The sequence below is a fragment of the Taudactylus pleione genome, unplaced genomic scaffold (assembly GCF_031769625.1).
Source record: "Taudactylus pleione unplaced genomic scaffold, aTauple2 ptg000479l, whole genome shotgun sequence".
Classification (NCBI taxonomy): domain Eukaryota; kingdom Metazoa; phylum Chordata; class Amphibia; order Anura; family Myobatrachidae; genus Taudactylus; species Taudactylus pleione.
The window spans coordinates 16304543-16328777 of NW_028284881.1; the positions used below are offsets into that span (position 1 = coordinate 16304543).

The 24235-nt window shown below is 43.1% G+C and overlaps 1 protein-coding gene across 1 annotated transcript in view; it reads left to right on the forward strand.

Annotated features, from left to right (window-relative positions):
- Positions 1-24235, forward strand: part of SUSD2 (sushi domain containing 2) — a 289389-nt gene that overhangs the window by 65055 nt on the left and 200099 nt on the right. The window contains exons 2-6 of the mRNA XM_088449259.1: positions 3893-4097; positions 15309-15460; positions 17108-17275; positions 19876-20050; positions 22122-22326. Of these exons, the coding sequence (XP_088305385.1) occupies positions 3893-4097; positions 15309-15460; positions 17108-17275; positions 19876-20050; positions 22122-22326 (905 nt within the window). The remainder of the gene's footprint in view (positions 1-3892; positions 4098-15308; positions 15461-17107; positions 17276-19875; positions 20051-22121; positions 22327-24235) is intronic.

Sequence of the window (24235 nt, forward strand, 5' to 3'; positions counted from 1 at the left end):
GGAGCAACAGGTATTAAAAGGGCTACCCCAGCCAAACCCCTGAAGTATAATCAGACTGTCCAAAGGGAGAAAGGGGCATTTCATTTAGCCTCACAGAATCTCTTGCAGTCAAAGGAAGAGAGGGACAGCTAGTTTACAGAGATGGTGTCAGTAAAAAAACCCGCAGACTTCTACTAAATGGTCACAAGGGACTGTATTATTTAAGTTACCTATAAATTAAAGGAGAATCAGAAAAGGTTCAGCGTATTTAGCCAGGAATCTGTCACAAGCCGTGGCAGCGGCTTGTTTCCCACCGGCTCGGGACCTACACTGAATCTGGTTCCGCTGATTACCAAGCACCGGGGATGCTGCAGAGAGTGACTCATACTCCATATGCTGCTGATTGGCTGCTCCTCCTATTTGTAGCTTCCAGATTCATTCCCCCTTGTCGGTTATAGAGTTTCCTCCTACAGCTCGGTCTGGTTGTTCCAGTTATCCTCCGTGAGTGTCTTCACTTCAGCCGCTGCTTCTATTTACCACTCTCCGTCTCCCTCCACGCTGCCTTCCAGGCTTCAGCAGGTAGCTCAATTATTCAAGACTGTTGTTCCACTCTGCTCTGATTGCTGTTAGCTTGCTGTCTGTTTTCACCATCCACATGCTGTGCTCAGTGTATGCAGGTCACAGCCTTTGGGTCCATGCTTCCTCTGTATAATCAGCAGCTACAGCTTTCTCAGCCCTACTGTGTGTAATCAAACTGTACATTTACACCTGAACTATTCACCATCCACATGCTGTGCTCAGTGTATGCAGGCCCAAGCCTTTGGGTCCATGCTTCCTCTGTATAATCAGCAGCTACAGTTTTCTCAGCCCTACTGTGTGTAATCAAACTGTACATTTACACCTGAACTATTTCCAGCCTGTCAAATCCTGCCCTCCTGGCAGGCAACTCATCTAGCCAAGAAATCCTGCCCTCCTGGCAGGCAACTCATCTAGCCAAGAAATCCTGCCCTCCTGGCAGGCAACTCATCTAGCCAAGAAATCCTGCCCTCCTGGCAGGCAACTCATCTAGCCTAGAAATCCTGCCCTCCTGGCAGGCAACTCATCTAGCCAAGAAATCCTGCCCACCTGGCAGGCAACTCATCTAGCCAAGAAATCCTGCCCTCCTGGCAGGCAACTCATCTAGCCAAGAAATCCTGCCCTCCTGGCAGGCAACTCATCTAGCCAAGTAATCCTGCCCTCCTGGCAGGCAACTTATCTAGCCAAGAAATCCTGCCCTCCTGGCAGGCAACTCATCTAGCCAAGATATCCTGCCCTCCAGGCAGGCAACTCATCTAGCCAAGAAATCCTGCCCTCCTGGCAGGCAACTCATCTAGCCAAGAAATCCTGCCCTCCTGGCAGGCAACTCATCTAGCCAAGAAATCCTGCCCTCCTGGCAGGCAACTCATCTAACCAAGTTATCCTGCCCTCCTCACAGGCTACTCTACAAACCAAGTTTTCCTACTAATAATAATAATGTCTTGAAGCATGATTGTATCTATAATGGATGCAGGGTGTGCGATGGCCTGCGAAACCCTGTAAACTCATTGGGCTATTCAGAGGCAGAGAGGTGCCTGGTGCTGAAAAACTGTTTAAAACTCTCAGCAGTGGCAAACGCAGGATTTCTAGAGGGAGGTTTCCAAAAGCTTGATTATAGAGTGAGTGTAGCCAGTCTATGAAGAGGGCAGAATTAGTAATTAACCAGCTTTAATATGCGTCATACAAAGTGTATTGTGTGTTATAATTGCACCATATACAGGACCAGCGAACACAGTAAGCCATTAGATGCGGCAGTAGGGCCATACTGCCTGAGATCAATGTTTTTATTTTAGATGTGGGCATAATTCTAGAGCATGAGAGCAAGTCTGGGAGCCTGGATGAGCAGCAGAAGCACCTAGCACTGCCCAGGACATACATGTACATATTGGGTTCTATAGCAGTGCATCCGTAACCATACATGTTTTCCAGATCTCCTAGTTGGTGCACAGGTTATTTATTACTGGCTGAAACATGTTAAAAAGATCCACAGGTGGTGCTAATTATTTCATTTGTGATATTGAGAAGAACATGTAGCACTAGTAAATTTTATTATATTACTATTTCTATTGTGGTCATGGTGTGGGCTGGAGAGGGGGGTTTCCAGGCAGCCAGAAACCCCCCCTGCGTTTGCCTATGCTCAGGAGCCGTCGGACGTGTATGGCAGCTTCAGCTGTTCCTTGCAGTTAGTCAGGTGACTATCTCCCTATCTGCGAGATCTCACACTGGGAGCAAGGGACAGTCTGCAAACTACTTGTACTCCACAAGTGTATTCAAACACTGTTGAATACACTAGTATAGTGGCAAGTAGTTTTCAGACTGTCCTTTTCTCTAAGCTTGAGACCTCACATACAGGGAGAATGCTGAGCATGCTTACTTACTCTCCCGGAAGCTGTGGGAGACTCCTGGGCCCTCCTCACAGACTTGGACACACACCATTCCCCAAACACACATCTGATTATGATTATATTTTGCAGGGGGCACCAGACACCTCAGCATTATCCCTTGCCCGGGAGTGTCCACTCTCATTCACGATGCTTACCTCTCAACCTGCATTCATTCACGATACTTACATCTCCGTCAACACTGCAGAATCACTATGAAAATAGCGCAGACACCATTTTCCGGAAGATCTGATCATGTGTAATAGACTCTTGCCTAGTGCCATAGTCTATTCGGGAATGGGCTTATGAGAGAGAGAGTGGGGCCCACACAGAGGCTGGCCCCCTTCTCTGTTAAACTAACCATCTTCAAGAATTGTAAATCAAATAAATTTGAAAATAACTTATATTTTTATATATTACTTTTAAATCAAATTATCAAAACCAAAATCTCTCTATAATATGTCCAGTCACAGTTGATGATTTTTCAGCATGATTTGATTTGATTGTTTGTTATGTTTGGATAATAAGTGTACAAGGAATCTGTTACATTTCCTGATTACTTTAAGTTAAGATAACGTTTTTTCTAAATTCACTGGAATCCAACTTCTGTGTATACAGTATGTGCACAGTGAACTCGCAATGACATGATCTCATTCAGATAGATATACCTACAGTACCTACTGGTAATTTTGGGAACAAAAAAGTACTTTTTACTGATGCTCTTCTGCCAGTATCCTTAACAGCACCAATAGCCCAACACCATTTGTGACCGTTCTCACCACCGACATCCTTCTGTAGGTTGTCACTCTCCTCCTGTCGTCTTATGCAGTGGACAAATAAATACAGTAGGGCCTGATTTTGAGTCGCAAACGAGTCTGAATGTATCTGCCTCCACTCATTTTCAGCAAGCTACTCATGCGTGGCGGCATAGGCCCCATTACACTTTACAGTCTTGTCACCTTTCACTTTGCTGTATTATCAGTAATACGCAATCAGGAAGGTCTATTGTCTTTGCTACTTATTTTTACAAAGTTTTTTTTTTCTTTCATTAAAGTACCACATACCACCTTTAAAAAAAACTCCTCTCCAGGAGCAGCCTGGAGAGGAGATGCTGATGAATGGTTCGGGGGGGGGGGTGCGGACTATAGACATCAATAGGCCCCATCCCGCAAAAGGCCGCAATTCGCGATTTACCTCATTTTAGCCTCGCCCCTTCCGTACTGCCCTACTGACCCGCAAATTACCCATCATTCCTGCTTCATTAGGAAGTGGGCAGGATGTGAGACATCTGCCTACTCTTCCGGGGGCGTGGGGGGGCTACCCGAATATCGGGACCCTTCTGCAACTTTCGGGAGAATAGGCCAGTGTGAAGTACCACGGGTTTATAACATGAAACATTTCTTTAAGTACTCAGTCCGATAGCACTAAAGTATTTTGTATATGTTTTTAATTTGCAGGTGCACCAGAGTCCTGCAACTCAGGATGTGGTAGAAAACTCCAGTCCTGCTCCTGCCATTCAAGTTGTATGAACCTTGGGACCTGTTGTACAGATTACCACAAATTATGCCTACAAATTTCCCCTCACTCAGGAACATTAATGGGAGGGAAAGATTTTTCTATTGTAAATATTACATTTGCTAACAATTCTAATGTGATATGCAGGTGAGTAATAAAACAGATGTACGAGTTTTAAAATAGTTTGGTGTTACCCAGCATTTATTAATTATTCTTTATTTGTTGAATGTATTTCTTTGTCTATTTGTTTGTTGGGTTTTCCTTGTTTTCTGTGAGTATGGGGAATAGCTCAATTAACATTTGAGAGAGATCTTAGAGTTGTTAATAATCATATAAGGACATGAGGAGTGAGGGAGCAGTCGCGTATTGGCAAGTCATGTAAACAGAGTAACAAAATACATAGGGGTCACTCCAATTACTGTAGGTGCGAGTTTCCAGTTGCTGTTTTCTCAGCAAATTCGCATTGCAAATTAATTTTGCAATCCGATTAGAGAATCGCATTGACCCAGTCAGAGTAAAATTTTTATTTTAAGGTAAAAATGTCAGGGCACAGCGCAGAACACCTTGGGCACCCGCTATTGACTAATTAGACAATTGGAAGTGTCCAGCTAGCTTACTTAGTCCAATAATTACATGTCATTTTTTGGGGTTTAAAAAAATGACCCCAAAATCAACTTTTTCGTTGCTAAAAGCACCCCATATTTAATTAGAGTATTTATGTTTTGAAAATAATTTAGGTTTTTCTAAAATTTAAGTCACCTCAAAGTACCCCAATTAGATTGACCCCATTGTTCATACTGTACATTGCTCAATTTTGTCTGTTTTTCACTATAAGATTTTTGTTTGATCTGCTGTGTTTAGTTCATATATAAATGCTAATTGCATATACTTTGCATGATTGTTCCTTTACCTATAAAGAAATAGAAGAAAAAAACAGAAAATAAGTTAGTTCACTGTTTTTTCCTATACTTCTCATATTCCTTATACAAGTATAGGTTTGATAAATGACAGAAGCTGGTTGGTACTTTGGACCTTATTCAGAGTTGGTCGCAAGCGCCGATGCGCTCGTAACCGACTCGATGGTTTGTCCTGCACACGCGCAGCGGCCGCACTGCGCGTGCGGAATCCCTGGAGCGACAGAGAAACTCTCTGTTGATCGACAGCTTGCCCCTTTTGGTAGGCGGGCCGGGGGGGTGGTTTCCAAAACGGAGGCGTTCCTTTCTGAACTCCTACCGTTTTACTGGAGGCCGCACTGATCTTGAACTTTCAGTTGATATAGTATGGTTACTGGTATACAGTGCATCCGGAAAGTATTCACAGCGCTTCACTTTTTCCAGATTTTGTTATGTTAGAGCTTTATTCCAAAATGGAATAAGTTCATTTTTGTCCTCAAAATTCTACACACAATACCCCATAATGACAATGTGTAAAAGTTTTTTTGAGATTTTTTCAAATTTAATTTAAAAAAAAACACAGAAAAGAAATCACATGTACATAAGTATTCACAGCCTTTGCTCAATACTTTGTTGATGCCCTTTTGGCAGCAATTACAGCCGCAAGTCTTTTGAATATGATCCCACAAGCTTGGCACACCTACAGTATCTTTGGGCAGTTTCGCCCATTCCTCTTTGCAGCACCTCTCTAGCTCCATCAGGTTGGATGGGAAGCGTCAATGCACAGCCAGTATCAGATCTCTCCAGAGATGTTCAATCGGATTCAAATCTGGGCTCTGGCTGGGCCACTCAAGGACATTCATTGAGTTGTTCTGAAGCCACTCCTTTGATATCTTGGCTGTTCGCTTAGGGTCGTTGTCCTGCTGGAAGATTAGCCGTCGCCCCAGTCTGAGGTCAAGAGCGCTCTGGAGCAGGTTTTCATCCAGGATGTCTCTGTATAATGCTGCATTCATCTTTCCCTCTATCCTGACTAGTCTCCCAGTTCCTGCCACTGAAAAACATCCCCACAGCATGATGCTGCCACCACCATGCTTCACTGTAGAGATGGTATTGGGCTGTTGATGAGCAGTGCCTGGTTTCCTCCAAACATAATGCCTGGCATTGACGCCAAAGACTTCAATCTTTGTCTCATCAGACCAGAGAATTTTGTTTCTCATGGTCTGAGAGTCCTTCAGGTGCATTTAGGCAAACTCCAGGCGGGCTGCCATGTGCTTTTTACTAAGGAGTGTCTTCCGTCTGGTCACTCTTATCATACAGGCCTGATTGGTGGATTGCTGCAGAGATGGTTGTCCTTCTGGAAGGTTCTCCTCTCTCCACAGAGGAATGTTGTAGCTCTGACAGAGTGACCATCGGGTTCTTGGTCACCTCCCTGACTAGGGCCCTTCTCCCACGATCGCTCAGTTTAGACGGCCAGCCAACTCTAGGAAGAGTCCTGGTAGTTCCGAACTTCTTCCATTTACGGATGATGGAGGCCACTGTGCTCATTGGGACCTTCAAAGCAGCAGATATTTTTCTTCCCCAGATTTGTGCCTCGAGACAATCCTGTCTCAGAGGTCTACAGACAATTCCTTGGACTTCATGCTTGGTTTGTGCTCTGACACAGTCAAGTGTGGGACCTTATATAGACAGGTGTATGCCTTTCAAAATCATGTCCAAACAACTGAATTTACCACAGGTGGACTCCAATTAAGTTGTAGGATCATCTCAATTTTGAGCTTCATGGCAAAGGCTGTGAATACTTATGTACATGTGATTTCTTAGTGTTTTTTTATTTTTTTTATTAAATTAGCAAAAATCTCAAAATTTTTTTTACATGTTGTCATTATGGGGTATTCTGTGTAGAATTTTGAGGACAAAAATGAATTTATTCCATTTTGGAATAAGGCTGTAACATAACAAAATGTGGAAAAAGTGAAGCGCTGTGAATACTTTCCGGATGCACTGTATGTTTATACAGATGTGTCCACACTGTAGTCACAGCAAACAAGCATCCTAGTCGCGTCATGAAAATAGTGTGGGTTGGCGTGGTAAGGTGCAATAGGATCCACGGCATGCAATACACAGCTTCATCGCTGGGTGGCGATTGCTCCACTAATGAAAACTACAGTGCTGTATAATACAGCAGTGGATGGACATGCCACTACAGAATACAATCGTAATTCCTGACAGGCGGACCAATCACATACAGTACTGTACAGTGTAAACTGTCTTTTTAATATACAGTACTGTATTTATACTGCATGGCGGGCTATTTTATGAAAGACTGCCTGTGCAATTTCTTTTGTCGTGCACATTGCCTAGGGACAATTTTGGCAGTGATGTGCAGCACTCACACAGCGCTGACACGCCTTACAAATGAACGGTGGGGTTGAGGATTGCTCTATAAAGAACAACTCAACTACAAGTGTCAGCACAGCAATATCTGACTAACTGCAAATACTGAAAGTCACACACACACTGTAATTGACGCAGAAAAGTAAATGCAGGGATGAGAAACACCAAAATAAAAAAAATATTGACTACAATCAGTGACATTCAATAAAAGAAGGTTCTGATATATGTGCCTGTTAAACTGCTACTAACAGACAGGGGATACACAACACTACAAGTGTCAGAACCTCCTTTTATTGAATGTTACTGACTAGTGAATATATTCCCAACCCTGCAGTTACTTTTCTGCGACAATTACTCTGTGTGTGCAAATTGAATAACTGCATTTACAGTATGCAAAAATTGCACATGCAGTGTTTATGAACAGACCTTTTTCTGTGCTGAGACTTGTAGTTGAGTGGTAATTTCACAGATCACCAGGGGCAAATGCAGGATTTTTAAGGGGGGGTTTCCATATTCTTTATTTATTTATATATATATATATATATATATATATATATATATATGTATATATATATATATATATATCTTAAAGCAATCCACACACTCTTCGTTTATAGTATAGTTGATGGGGTGCAGCATCAATTTTCAGTCTGGGCAATTTACCGCAGACAAAAATGTATGACATAGTATAGGGGTGCACTCACCAGACTTCAGCCGATTCATAAATAGATACCTTTATTCCATCATGGATAAATAAAGTTATCTATTTATGAATCGGCTGAAGTCTGGTGAGTGCACCCCTATACTATGATATATATATATATGTGTGTGTGTGTGTGTGTGTGTGTGAGACACACAGAGTATACATACACCCAAAACATACTTACAAACACTCACACATCATGCATACACGTTCCCCTATCATTTTTACCAATTAATATTTGCATTAAACAAATAGGAAGATATGGAATAGTAATAGTTTATTTACAAAAAAAAACAAAACTCCGGAACTGTTAAAATTTCATATTACTATATTCCCTCCAGGGACTTTCCCGATGTAGCTGCACAATTGGACCACACTGACACAAGCAATGTCTGTGTAGATATAGCTTTATTGTATGTAATCATGGTGGCACCAAACAGCCCCCCCTCCCTTTCCCTGGGACTCCTATGTCTCACACATCCCAAACACCCTCCCCCCTTCGTCCCTGGGACTTCAATGTCACACACATTTATCACACATACAAGCACACACACATACAAATACATCACACACACACACCTACCCGGCCAGCAATAACAAGAGACTGACCTGGCACTGTGGGAGTTGTCACTGGAGAGACATGCCGTCTCTCCATAGAGCCATGCCGTCTCTCCATAGAGCCAGTACGCCATGCGGGAGCGCCGGAGAAGGCGAAGCTCACAGGCTCATAGCAGGGTTGTGGATAGATCCCCTTCCGTAGATGTACCTACGGAAGGGGATCTATACAAAACCCTCATAGCAGTCAAGACAGCCGAGTGCGCACCAGAGCAGCGGGCACCCGGCAAATAGAAATTGCAGCAGTGGCCGGGTCCGCACCAGTGCATTCTCTGCTCTGTGTGGCCACCCTGGTTATGGCTTCTGAAAAAAAAATTGGTAGGTCAGTGGGGGGGGGTTCTGGGTACTCAGAACCCCCCCCTGCGTGCGCGAGTGATCACCCCTCAACCCCACTAACGTCAGCGTTCTTTTGTAAGGAATGTCATCACTGTGAGAGTGCCGCACATCACTGCCGCACAGGTAGTGTTTAATAAAATGATGTGTAATTGTGCTTAGACTTGCAGATGTAGAAAATATATCCACCATAATATAAGATGCTGTACAGTATACAGTATTGTATTGTACTATACATTGGAAACTGGAATAAAAAAGCATGCAAAAAACAGTAGTTCTTGCACAGCAATCATTATTTGGAGACTTCAAGAATGAGCAATAGCGTCTTTTAAAAGTGACACCTGGTGGACAAATAGCAGTATTGCACTCACCCGCATCTCATTACACCAAAGTACGACTCAATATACCAAATTGCAACTGAATATGCCACCCTGGACCAGTCGCGGAAATACGTAATGCAACTAGTTTTTCACATCACACTGTGTGCAGAGGTAAGATGAGTGAGGACATATCTGTATGACAATAGGTGTACTAAGCCTTGGAGAGAGATAAAGTGGACAGAAATAAAGTACTAACCAATCAGCTCCTTTTTCCTCATTTTTCAAACACAGCTTGCAAAGTGACAGGAGCTGATTGGTTTGTACTTTATCACTCTCCATGGCTTAGTACATAAGCTCCTAAATACCAAGCGGTATATTGAAACATTTTTAATTGCTCCAATGGAGCAGTTTGTATACATTTCCTACTGCATTGAAATAAGATTAGTGTCATCTATTTGTAAAGTGGTGTCAGAGTATAGTATGGGCTGATTACAGAGTTGTACTGGTGTTTATAAACCACTGCTGTAATATGGGTTTGCTTCCATATGCTGCTTTAATTAGAATACTTTTTTTTGTCCTTGCATTTTATACTTGTTGCTCTGCCAGGCAGCCAACTAGACAGTTAAAAGACAAACATAGCGTTACCATATTGAGTCACCTTTTCCCAGAAAGTTTGAATATATACCCATTGCCAAGGGTAACAGAGGAGGTCTTCAATAAACTGAGTAGTAGGTTTATGTTTATTATTAAGATTTTATAATACTCTGCACTAAGAAGAACTAGTCTGAGAGCCATCCATTGGCTATATTGTCTGGGATAAGTTTGGTTCATCTAGCTGTCACAAGCTGCCGCACTGCGAATGCTGTGCAAGGTGAACATCGGGCAGGTGTTCACTGAATCTCCGCCTACCTCCTGTCCATCATTCTGTGGATCAGCCCAGATTGGCTCAGGCATCTATATCTTGCTGGCGCTCATGCTGCTCTGATGCCGCTGATAGAATTCTCGTGTTTCCGGTTCTGGCTTTGTCTCCTGTCTCCAGTTGAGCTCCAGTTTTCCTGCCTTCTATATTGTTGTTCTGCCGTTTGTGTCATCCAGGCAGCACGGTCCGCATATATGTTCCTTGCCGTTCGTGTCATCCAGGCGGCACAGATAGTACAGCGTCAGCCGCCTGTGTTAACCTGGCGGCAAAGGTCGCACTACAGCGTCAACTGCTTGTGTCAACCAGGCGGCACAGGTTGCACTCCAGAGACTTTTGTGCGCAGTCCTGCGCATTTAACACCAGTGACTTTGTTACAGCTATACCCGGCTACTGCCACATCTTGCCAAGTTATTCCAGTCTTCAAGGCTGCTACTCGGCCAAAGGCTGCATCCAGCCAAGTTATACCAGCCTCAAGGCTGCTGCACGGCCCAAAAGCCGCTTCATAATCTACGGCCTTCCGGCCCACCTAGCCAAGTTTCTTCCAGCTCACAAAGCTGTTGCACACTGCATCCAGCCAAGAGTTCCAGCCCTCAAGGCTATTGCAGGACTCTTACTCAAGAGTCATTCGCATCCTAACAAAAGCACTGATCTCTCCCCTATTTTGATTGTAGTATAACTGACTTTCTGTAGGAATTTTATTTCTATCATATTATTGTTCTGTCTTCTGTAAAAGGTTTTAAATTAGTTAATTCACATGTTGCAAATTACAGTAGGTTCCATGGTGTTACTTCTGTTATTGTTTGTCAGAAAGAACCCAAAATATGTTTTCAGGGATTCCTTGGGCAGTTTCCAAATACTATTTATCATTATCTATGAAATATGTTTCTTCAAATGTTGTACTGTCTCTGAGCAGCTTTACTGAACAAGGTGTCAAATATTTGTTTAGCTTGTAGGTAACTGTCCTTACTATACAGTAGTTCTATACACTGTTATGATTGTGTCTAATAATATCTCATTGTTAAGTTATAGCTATAGAGATCAGAAACAATACTAAAGCATCCAAGTACTTGTATAAGTTTGAGGATATACAGTCAGGTCCATAAATATTAGGACATTGACAGAATTTTCATATTTTGGCCTCTATTCACCACCACAATGGCTTTGAAACTAAACAAACAAGATGTGATTTAACTGCAGACTTTCAGATTTAATTTGAGGGTAATTACATCCAAATCAGGTGAACAGTGTAGGAATTACAACGGTTTCTATATGTGCCTCCCACTTTTTAAGGGGCCAAAAGTAATGGGACAAACTAAACAATCCTAAATCTAACTTTCACTTTTTAATACTTTGTTGCAAATCCTTTGCAGGCAATTACAGCCTGAAGTCTGGAACGCATAGACATCACCAGACGCTGGGTTTCATCCCTGGTGATGCTCTGCCAGGCCTCTACTGCAAATGTCTTCAGTTCCTGCTTGTTCTTGGGGCATTTTCCCTTCAGTTTTGTTTTCATCAAGTGAAATGCATGCTCAATCGGATTCAGGTCAGGGGATTGACTTGGCCATTGCATAACATTCCACTTTTTAGCCTTAAAAAACTCTTTGGTTGCTTTTGCAGTATGCTTCGGGTCATTGTCCATCTGCACTGTGAAGCGCCGTCCAATGAGTTCTGAAGCATTTGACTGAATATGAGCATATAATATTGCCCGAAACACTTCAGAATTCATTCTGCTGCTTTTGTCAGCAGTCACATCATCAATAAATACAAGGGAACCAGTTCCATTGGCAGCCATACATGCCCACGCCATGACATTACCACCACCATGCTTCACTGATGAGGTGGTATGTTTTGGATCATGAGCAGTTCCTTTCCTTCTCTTCTCTTCCCATCACTGTGGTACAAGTTGATCTTTGTCTCATCTGTCCATAGGATGTTGTTCCAGAACTGTAATGGCTTTTTTAGACGTTGTTTGGCAAACTCTAATCTGGTCTTCCTGTTTTTGTGGCTCACCAATGGTTTACATCTTGTGGTGAACCCTCTATATTCACTCTTGTGAAGTCTTCTCTTGATTGTTGACTTTGACACATATACATCTACCTCCTGGAGAGTGTTCTTGATTTGGCCAACTGTTGTGAAGGGGTTTTTCTTCACCAGGGAACTAATTCTTTTGTCATGCACCACAGTTGTTTTCTGTGGTCTTTTGGTGTTGCTGAGCTCTCCGGTGCGTTCTTTCTTTTTAAGAATGTTCCAAACAGTTGATTTGGCCACACCTAATGTTTTTGCTTTCTCTCTGATGGGTTTGTTTTGATTTTTCAGCCTAATGATGGCTTGCTTCACTGATAGTGACAGCTCTTTGGATCTCATATTGAGAGTTGACAGCAACTGATTCCAAATGCAAATGTCACACCTAGAATCAACTCCAGACCTTTTACCTGCTTAATTGATAATGAAATAACGAGGGAATAGCCCACACCTGTCCATGAAATAGCTGTTGAGTTGATAGTCCCATTACTTTTGGCCCCTTAAAAAGTGGGAGGCACATATTGAAACTGTTGTAATTCCTACACCGTTCACCCAATTTGGATGTAATTACCCTCAAATTAAATCTGAAAGTCTGCAGTTAAATCACATCTTGTTTGTTTCATTTCAAAACCATTGTGGTGGTGAATAGAGGCCAAAATTAGAAAATTCTGTCAATGTCCCAATATTTATGGACCTGACTGTATAAGCACCCTGTTTGTTATGCAGTTTGGTTAGGTTTGTTAAGGGTAAAGGGCTGACATGGGCGTAGTTACCTGGATGTCAGTTGAGTAGGGTTGCCAAGAGGAGGTCAGAGTTTCAGCAAGCCATATAAATATGTTGGTAGAGGAGACATTTTTCTCTTTCCAGTTTATTCATTCATACCCAACTGACTATGCTGATTGTAAGTCAGGTTGCGATGGGGTGGGGATCTGCCCCCATTATTTAGACAATTGTCATGAGGCTGTGGCACTGCTTTCTTCCTGTCACCATTATATATCAATTTCAATCAATAGATTTCAGCTGTGACTTCTTTTAATTACATATCTGTGTTCTTTATTTATATAGTTACTCTGGTTAAGGGTAACAAAATGAAATAAAACTAATGGGTGATAGTGTATAATACGTGTTTTGTTGGGCAGGACTGTAGTCTGTTATCACGTACCAGGCAGTAATACAGACCCTGATCCAGGTGTCTTTCAGGTTATTGCTTTTTTCTGTAGCCCAGTGGAGGAAAACTATATAGGGTTAAGGCACTTGAGGTTTGTTATTACTTTTTTATTTTCTTTCATGGGGCTGTCAGGAAACAACATTTAATGAAGAGTGGGTGATGAATTTGGGAAATATTGGTTATAATGTTGAGAGAGCTATGCAATTATAAACATAACATAATAAGTAATTTATCTGTGATATTCATTATTTTTTGTTTGTCAGCCCAACTACTATGTGCCCTCTCCATGATGAAAGGCTTGTCTATGGTGTCCATTGTGAGTTGCCGTGGAAGCTAGGTAGATAGTAATATGAGCCACTCTAGGTCATTAACAGTTTTGGGATTACCCAAGATTATCATATTGTTGCAACAAATGCAATTTTCAACATTGTCTATTTAGTCAGCTAGTGAGCTTGATAATATGCTTTGTTATGTGTTGGGTTGCTGGGCTAGCTGGAGGTCGCCTTCAGTGGTGGAGACTCTCTGATCAGCATTATTCATTGTTTGAGCTTTATGAGTAAAGCTAGGCATGTGTTGTAATGGTCATCTATTTGATGTCCGCTTACTTTTCACCTAAAAGCAGTTTTTGAACTGCCAAAGCTTTATATGGCGGACAACTGGATTTTTTGGAGTGATCGGATTAGCTTGACTGATATCCCATCTGGTCTGAAGTTGCAGATTTTTAAAAATGTCAGAATGTGAGATGTAAGACATTGCCATCTAGAGGCAGACTGGGAGAGTGACACATTGTATATATGTTACTGGTGAGATTAGTAGTGAGGAAAGAAAATAAAGTCTGAATGTATTAGTGGAGCAGAATTAAAAGACTGATGCACAAGGAGCAGGCAGGTGCCAATATTGTTCATATGCCAGGAAATAGAACTTTTGTTTTTTCTACTCTGCACTGTGCATAAGTGGGTTATAAATTTGCAAAGAGATTCATTTTATTTTTGATAAGTAAAATTTTGTCTAGCCTCACTTACATGTGTATTGCTCTATGTACCGAACTTAGGACCTGATTCAGACCCGGTCACTAGATGCGATCGCTCGCCCCCAGCGTATGCAAATTCGGCTAAGTGACGGCATGGCAGGCGCTCGCTCGGAAAGGCATAAGCACACCCACTTTGTATTGGTGAGCGATCACTTTCTGTCTATAGACGCCCATTAGCTTATGTAGAGACGCCCACTAGCACACGTCATCTCCTGGAAGTGTTTTAAAACATTGGTACATTGAGGACAATCGAAAGCGATCGCAGCGCTTGTGGTTGCCTTACCCTACCGCAAGCACTGCGAGGACTTCAATGTAAAAAACAGGCAGGTGATGTGTACTATGATGCTGGCTGTTAATTATGCACGCCCCAGAAACGGCGTTGAAACACTCAGGCACGCCTGCGTTCGCATCTCCACTCCCCCGTTATTAGTGTCCTGCCCCTGTTACCACCCACAAACGGCCTCTCCTGTCACTCATTACACTGGGCTGTCTGTGCTGGGCAAGCGAGAGGATTCCGATCGCTCAGGGTAGTTCGCGCACGCGCAGAACAAAGCGTGTGCATACTTGGTCGCTTAACATCGGCCGCGTACGAGCAAGCGGCCGCTTGCGAACAGGTCTGAATGAGCTCCTTAGTTACAGGCTCATTTGTCAGGTGGACTGGATACAATGAAAAGTGCCTCTGCAAAGGGCGTAGAAATCCTCTGACAGTGTTGTGTATAGAGAACTAGATGACAGTATACATAATTTTATTGGGGTTTGCAGGTGGGTGGCTCCATCTTGGATAGTTTGCAAATGAAAGCAGGTTATAATTAGTATAGTATGAACTACATATCAGTATATATGGGCCTGGAACATGGGTGGAGGATGCTTGATCTTCCCCCCTTTTTCTCTACCTGGAATAAGCACTCAGTGATTAGAAGGCAAGTAAGCGCTATAAGCTCTCACTCATATCTACCAACAGATTCAATGATGAAACCAATACTCAGGGTTATGTCGATGCATCTGGGCATGCTCACTGCATTTCCCCACTCATGTTTCAGACTGGACACATCAAGTTAGCTTTGTCATTTGATAATGGGCTGAGCTTCTCCTCATCTGGAACATGGCTAGCAGGTGAGTCCCTATATATGTCTCTTCCCATGCCAGTTCCACTTTTTAGGTTTGATTCTTCTGAACTGCCTAGTCTGCATACCCACATTTGTTCAATCTCTGAGCATGCATAGTGCGAATTCATGCAAGGTACGCTAAGCAAGTGGGCGAATATTGAGCCACACCATATGATCTGTTATCTGCCACCCCTATAGCCACAAAGTTCTGAAAACAAAAAGAAAGAAGTAAATTATTGCTGTTTTTCTGTGATGTCATACAAACACCTTCTTTAGCGTCGATAAATAATGTAATAGATATTTATACTGTTGTAGTATATTTTAGGCATATAAATAAATAATGTAATCCATAAAGGCAAATTCCCAAGTTGAAAACATCCATGCAGATTCCCACTAACATTGTGTTCTGTAAGTACAGATATATTTATACCATGCCACATTGCATATTACCCCCACAATGTTTTGCCTTTGTAATCCAAAAAACTATAAATAAGTACAACAAAACTTTCAGGTAACGTATGATAAATGCATTGTTATCAGTATGGGGAACTGTACAGTATGCTGTTCCTAATCATATACACATTTTAGTCATAAATTGTTAAACACTAAGCACCTCATGAAAGGGATGCAGTCAATATCCAAATCATGGGAATTCCGGTGTTCAGAATGCCGGCGCCAGAATCCTGACACCTGTCAGAATCCTGGCGCCGGCATCCCGACCGCTGGAATCCCGAAGGTAAGTAGTGGGGTTAAAGGGAGGGTTAACGTTAGGGTTAGGCCTAAGGGGAGGGTTAGGGTTAGGCATTAGGGGGAGGGTTAGGGTTAGGCATTAGGGGGAGGGTTAGGGTTATACACTATGGGAAGGGTTAGGGTTAGGCACTAGGGGGAGGGTTAGGGTTAGGCACTAGGGGGAGGGTTAGGGTTAGGCACTAGGGTTAGGGTTAGGCACTAGGGGGAGGGTTAGGCATTAGGGGAGGGTTAGAGTTAGGCATTAGGGGGAGGGTTAGGGTTAGGCATTAGGGGGAGGGTTAGGTACTAGGGGGAGGGTTAGGGTTAGGCACTAGGGGGAGGGTTAGGGTTAGGCACTATGGGGAGAGGGTTAAGTTTTTTGGTGTGGGGAGAGGGAGGTTAGGTTTAGGCACTATGGGGAGAGGGTTAGGTTTTTTGGTGTGGGGAGGGGGAGGTTAGGTTTAGGCACTATGGGGGAGGGTTAGGTTTTTTGGTGTGGGGAGAGGGAGGTTAGGTTTAGGCACTATGGGGGAGGGTTAGTGTCAGGCACCAGGTAGGGAGGGTTAGGGTAGGGAGAGGGGGAGGGTTAGGATACCAGCCGACAGGTGTGGTATCCTAACCCTGACGGGATGCCGGCATTAGGATTCTGACCGCCGGGATCCCAAGCGTCAGCATCCCGTACCCATCCCTAATGAAAGACCTAATAAGCAGTGATTTCCACTTTTCAAACAAGTATCAAGATCCTATACATATTCTAACTCAGTATTAGCTAATTTAAATAACACCAAAAATTCAAATGGGAAGAAGACAGACAGTGTGTGTTCCAAACAAATGAATTACTTTATTGGACCCAGTAGCATAATCTTGACAGTAACATTATTATACTATACACATCATTGTTTCTGTGTATTTTGTTTGGTTCCAGTTCATCACAGCAAAGCATCAGGAAATGAAAAGAGTATTTTAAATGACTCCAAAAAATGGCAATACTATGCTACCCAGGGGTACAATGGGTCTCTCACCATGACCTGGAACCCAAGCATTCTCTCATCTGATTATGTCCATATAGAGGTCTGGGGCTATAACGAAACAGGTGAGATCAAAATACATTAACTCTGATATATCATCTGGCTGGTACTGTATGTGGGATCTGCACTTTGTGACTCATTTATTGAAGCGAGTTCTATTGTTGTTTTTCCCTGAATAAACAGATTTTAGCAGTGAAGCATATTGACTAGGTTTTGCGGTCCATTCATTTTCATTCTTTTACAGGCACTTTCTGTTTGTACATGTTAGAGCATGTAAGTCCATTAAAAAGGGTTATTTCAGAAAATTATCAGTGTGAGAAAAAGCATACAGTATGTAGTTTTGATTAAATATTTTGTCTCCTAATGGGTACACACTGTACCAGAGCCGTAACTAGACTTTTTGGTGCCCTGTGCCAGAAAGAGCATTGGCACCCCCTCATTTTTCAAAGGGATATAATACACCAAAAAAAGGGTCATGGTTTCATGGGGAAGGGCCAGGGAAGAGATAGGGGAGGCCAGGAGATGCTGGGGATGAAATAAGAAGAAGCTACAAGCAAGAATGATAATAAACAGAAATTTAACAGGCCCAAACAGCGCCCCTGACCTGTGATGCCCTGTGTGATGGCACCGGCCGCACTACCCTAGCTACGGCCCTGCACTGTACGATATATCGTTTGTACAGTCGACGTACTATACATTTTTCAGTTGATCTACAGGTGTGTACATACGATATATCTGAACGACGTAGCACACAAATATATTGCATCGGCCTGCAGCATGCCAGATGTGATATATCGTTCAGATATATTGTGTGCATCTGCCTGTGTGTAGGGGCAAGCAACCGACCCATATGCTGGCTGCAGGGACCAACGACAATGACGTCAGCACTGGTTCCTCCGGCCAGACATATCGGTTGGCCATTGATAAGTGTGTATACACAGGCACATACTAACCAAATTGGTTGGTCAGTCGGCAGGTTGGTCGATCTGTCAGCCAAGTGTATTCTCCACATTACTTATCAAACATCACTCAAGAGGGTTGTTACATGTCTTTCCTCTCAAACTGACAACTTCATAGCTTGAAGTGATTCATAACAATGTCAAACTTAATTTGAGAAAGAGTTGTTAGTAAATAACCATCAATATTACAAGCCTGAGCCAGGGGCATAACCAGAACTTTGTGGACCCCATAGCAACAATTTTAATGGGCCCCAATGCTTTTAGAAAGACACCTCTGTCCCACAGCACACCACAGGAGTGGGCATGCCTAGTGCTTAGAAAAACAATATTAGGGTCAACCCTGTGCATGCACACTTCATCTATTCTCAGTGTAGGGGAGCCTGGAGGCAGCCCAGCATCTCGTAGAGTGCTGGACTCGTCCCGTCATTGACGTGAATGGGAATGCTGCGAGGCTCTGTCCCTGTTCACAGTGGCCCCGCCCTCTTTTGGGCTTAAGTGCGCATACACGAAGCTGCATCTGCTTTTGCGCATGTGCACAGTATAACCATCACAATGGTTATATTATTGAATTGTTGGGATGCAAAGACAAATTGCCAGATGTCGGAAGCCCGGCAATCATTCGATTCCGGGCTACCAAAGTCCATCCCTAGACTATCCTCACAAGGACAGTTGAGAAGTTGGAGATGTGGCTGTTGGGTGCTGGCAAGCTGCTAGCGGCGCGGTGAAGGGGACTGTCTGTCGTCATTGGTGACATCACAGTTAGGGAGAAAGCTGCACTGTTTACAAATCAGTGAGAACCAGGTGCGGAAGGAAGCTGCAGTCTGTGTGCACTCACTGTGTACAACAGTTGCTCTAAAATGCGGCCTTGAAGACAGTGCATAGGCTGCCTAAAGTACAAACAGGCAGTCCGTGGAATCCAGCAGGGGGCTCGTGCATTCCGGGCAAGTCAGCCCCTCGGCGGCGCGCATGGTAGACATCACACAGTCCCTCCCAGCATAGAAGGCAGCTGTGTTCCCCTCCAGCAGCGTAACTGAGTGCAGGGGGAGCGGCAGGTCCTGGCAGCGGGCCCCATAGCAATCGTACCCCATACACCCACAATTGTTACGCCACTGACCTGAGCTAGAAATCAGGAAAAAAATATGAGCTAACATTAACTTTTATATGGCTATGACCAAGCACTGGATCTGCATTAATAATTTTACCAGTCCTGTAAAAAAAATAATAGAATGGAAAAACATATAATGAACACAAGATTTTAATCAAAAATGTTAATTAAAAGAAGTCTGTTGAGAACTGTACTGTGATTATTTGCCCATTGAAGTCTTCACTCATGTCCTACCATTTTACAAGGTTAGTTAGGAAAAACAGAAACAGTAATCACTTATAGTAAAAAACAAATCCCATGCCTATTCCATAGACCCATTTATAGAAAAAGTTCTTTCTGAACCTCTCCGGAGCTGGAAGTGCAGGTTTAGAAGCGTGATAGAACATGTAGCCTTAGGTGGAGCATGGGCAATGACTGTGTTTTTTTGCAAGAAAGTGTCATGTTCTACATAGCAATGTATTATTATGTATATGTATTCTTCGAAGTAGACATATTTAAATCCACAATGCCTCCACACAAACAAACAACAATTAGTGTGCTTATTTTGTGGAAGAGATATCAGCTTTTTGTTAATTCAGCCCTGCTCATATGTGTTTTCTAGGGGTTCCTTACAGTGAGTCCTGGCAGGCTCAGTGGACCTACCTCTACACTCTAAATGCATCTTACCCCAATAGTGGTAGCTTTACCTTCACGCCAGTTCCTGCTCAATCACCATTTGATCAATGGGATGTAGGAATGTTAAGGATCATTGCAAGTAACCAGAGGGAAGGAGAGAGGTACAGTAAAGTGTGTAAACAAACATATTTATAACCGCTGCAGAACAAAATAATTTTTTACTGTATATTAAACATGTTACTTATAACTAAATATGTATGTATTTTAATATTATGGCAAGAGTTGCAGGTCACCCTCCGCATCCTGCCTATTAGCTGGTGAAATGGGTGGGACATAGGGCCTGATTATGCAATTCTCAGCTACTTGAGACCGTATAATTATGTTATTACTGTATGTTACCTATGGGAGCTCTCCAGTGGGAGAACTAAATAATGTAGGCAAGTAAAATTTGCACTCTCAATTATGCCCATATTTTCACATGCAAATTAGTTAGAAATGCTTAAAATCAAGGCATTTGTATAATTCACAACTACAATGCATGAGTGGCATGTTTAGTATTTTCTTAAATGGGCGCTATAGAGTGCCATGTAAAAAGTAGGCCTTAGCTGGAGCAGATCCATATGAGGAGTTAACTTTAATGAAAGAATCAAACTTTTTAAAGGTTTTTTTCCCCCAAATTATTATTCTTTATTTGCATTGTGCCTTTCCTTTACACGGATATTTTGAGAGAATGTTTAATTGTTGAAGTCAGTCCCTGCCTCAGTGATTCTTACCATTAAAATTATCAAAATTGAACCCATGGTCTCAGCACTATGAGGCAGCAATGCCACCATCTGCGCCAGCAGGCATGTATTTTACATATACTGCATACTCTTCTTGTACACCCTACACCGTTGCATACAGGTGGTTTTTTGATTAAACTTACACCTTTTTTTCTCTTATAGGATGGGGCTTATGTAATAGTCAGGGAGATGCAGACACAAGTTCCATTCCGGTGAGTCTGCCCATATTTTGAAAGCGGCAATCATTTAAAAGGCAAAAACAACTTGGTTTTATCTTTTAACTGATCTACTCTTTAAAAGTACAGACAGACTTGCCCGAGAATTGCGACTGTGTCTACATCTCGCTGCCTATTACATAAGCCCTGATGTGACCAGACACCATAGCTATAATGGCAGTAACAATGCACAGCGACTGTTTTCTGAAATTTTTTTCCTTCCGTCTCTTGTTTATTTAAAAAAAAATACAGCTTGCTGCTTGTTCTGTCTGTTATTGTTATAGCTATATAAAACATGTTTAAAATATAATTGCCCTGCAACACAAAGTGGTGATCTTAGCACCTAATCCAGAGTTGTACAATATTTCCACCACAGCTGTGATCCTGAATGTAGCTGCTGCGCGAAAATATGCAAATGTCGCAGCTGCTGGGATATGTATTTATACGCCCATTGACGTCTTTGCAAATCCTAGCATCTGCATACAAAGATGCAGCATCAATCGCAGATCATTCAATGTAGCAGTACTGAGTAACTCTATGGTCCAGGGGCGTATTAAGAATGGAGGGGGCCCATGTTCATTCCCCGTCCAGGGCCCCTTCCTCTCTCCCCGGCAGCCGGCAGCAGACTGATGCGTCTGACCGCCGACCACAGCATCAGTAGACTCTGGGTACTAGAGTGTGCCCAGATACTACTGCACATGCGCACGTCACCGGGGAAATGGCGCGGCCGCCATTTTCCTGGCGATTTCCTTACTGCGCATGCGCAAAATGCCGGTAAAATAGCCGCAGCAGCCATTTTCCGGTGTTTTGTGCAGGGTTGAGACACCCGAGGCAGGACCTTGGAGAGGTAAATATTAGATAATATGGTTGCAGGGTGTGTGGTGCGGGCCACCCTGTTCCCAGGGGCCCGTGCACCGATTATAGATATGTCACTGCTATGGTCATGTAGAATGGTCACAGAACTGAGATGCCAGAGCCATGTTTATTGCAGACAGGATCACAGACGCAGGTTGTGACAGGCCCCCAAAACGGTTGCGGCACGCCTGCGTTTTTAGCCGACACTCCCTGTTACCACCCACAAACACTCCCTCACTGTCAACTACACTGTGTATAAATACTCACTGCGAGTAACTACGGTAATGTACCTTGACGCATGCACAGACGACGATAATCGCTCAACTGCAAAAACATTGACAATCAGGCTCTTAATTTGTTATTATTATTTTGTGTCACAGGAATGTGCATGCAATATGGAGCCCTGTTCATGCCTTAGCCTGGCACTTACCAGAGAGCTTCAGGAATGACCATACTGGTTGGGCCTCTAATAAATGTGTGGAATGGAAAAGTGCTGAGAACAACAACCTTCCTAACTTCTTAAGAGAAGTAGCAGACTGTCCCTGCACTCTGGAACAGGCCAGAGCCGACACTGGAAGATACCATGTAAGTGTCTAATAAACAAAATGCTTCTGCCGACATTGTACATGAACACAATACAAAGCTTAAAGCACATTCTCAGTCAGTTTTCAATGACTGTGTAGAGCTTCTGAGAAATGCATGGTACAGTAAAATTGTTTTTCTCAAGGTTCCTTCATTTAAGTAGGATTTAATAAATGCAAAAGTCATTTTTTCCAGTATAAAATTTAATTAAATACAAACATAAATATAAACTACATATTAAATTAAATAAAACATTTGTTGTTTACCCATTTAAAAATCTAGTGGGAACCTTATTTACTAGTCCTACGGTAAACTAACTAAAAATTTCAACAAAGTAGTAACAGACAGCCACAACCTTAATATAGATGCTAATAATTTATGTGGTATCAGATGAAGGACCAATAAGCAATCAGCAAATACGTACAGAAATATGTATGCTATGCAAGAACAACAGAAGTACACTATATTAGAAGAATGTTGATAGATGTCAGTGGTGTATGATGGAGGTCAGTCCACACAATGTATAGCTTAACCAGGGACTGGTTTAGTAAGCGGTTAGAACAATAGGATATGAGAAAGCACTGGGTTAATGCAGCATAACTAAGGAGCACACAGTACAATGTAGATCCAGTCTGGGACGGGTAATACAGGTGGTGTGCGGTGACTGGGCTATTGCACCTGGAATATATGCAGTAGGACTTGCAGTGTGCCCAGCAGTGTGACACAGTGGTATGCAGTGGTGACACAGTGGTTGGTGGTGTCACGGCCGCATCAGTGTGGCACAGTCTTTAGGAAAGACACCCGTGGGCACGTCTTATTTGTCCGGAGGACGGAGGAAGAAGAATGCACGGTAAAGCATGCATGCGCAGAAAGCACATTGGGTCATATGTGACGTGTTTTAGTTTACCTGCTATATTATGGGGACATGGGACCAATGAGGAGACAGTGCACAGAGCTCTCCTCCAACACCCACCCTCGCTCTAGGCTGTCTCTGGTTACATGGCAGCACAGATCATTCCTGTAACCAAAAACACAGAAGGATACACAAAAATAACAGAGCATGGCATAACACATCAACATCTCAAAATGCACTCCTGTCCACCTTTTGGTAGCACATGTGACGTCAGGCCCTTAGTTAACATGTCTGCAAGGCTTCCCTCGCTAGTTACATACATCACTCTGACTAAAGTTCTATTCACCAGCTCTCTTATGGAATGGTGCCTTATAGCAATGTGCTTAGACTGACCATAGTGTTTGGTGCTGGAAGATAAGTCAGTTGCACCCTTATTATCAAATGCTATGCTGACAGTGTAATTTAAGCTAAGAAGACCTAGACCACGCAAAGGGCCCTATTTACTACAATCCGCATTCAAAATGCAGATTGCAGTGTGATATTTTTGCCTAAATTCGCATTGCAAATTTAGGAAATATCACAGGGATTTATTATAAAATTATTACAGGGACAAAGCTTGCGATAAAGCTCCATCCCTGCGAATCCCCTCTGCAATCTTTTTTCACTATATTTTTCAGAAAAAGTACAGTGAGAAGGTGCCGGACATGTGCCAACTGGCTCACCATCCCCCCCATCACGGGCGTGAACCCCCCTGCCCCCCCGCCCTTACTTTCAATTACCTCCTGTGATGTCCTCCCCCGGGGCTCCGGTCAGCTGGTCTCCCATCCTGCCCTGTGACCCCGGTCAGTTGTTCTATGCAGCAGCTGACCAGGGTCACAGTGCAGGAGCCTGGAGACCAGCTGACTGGAGCCCTGGGGAGGACACCACCGGAGCAGCGATCACCCTGGATTCAGATCAGTTAGTGATCAGCTTGTGGTCTGTTTAGACCACATAGCTGATTACTGAGGCCCAGCTCTGCCTGTTAGAACAGAGCATGAGTCGGGAAACCGGAGGAGACCC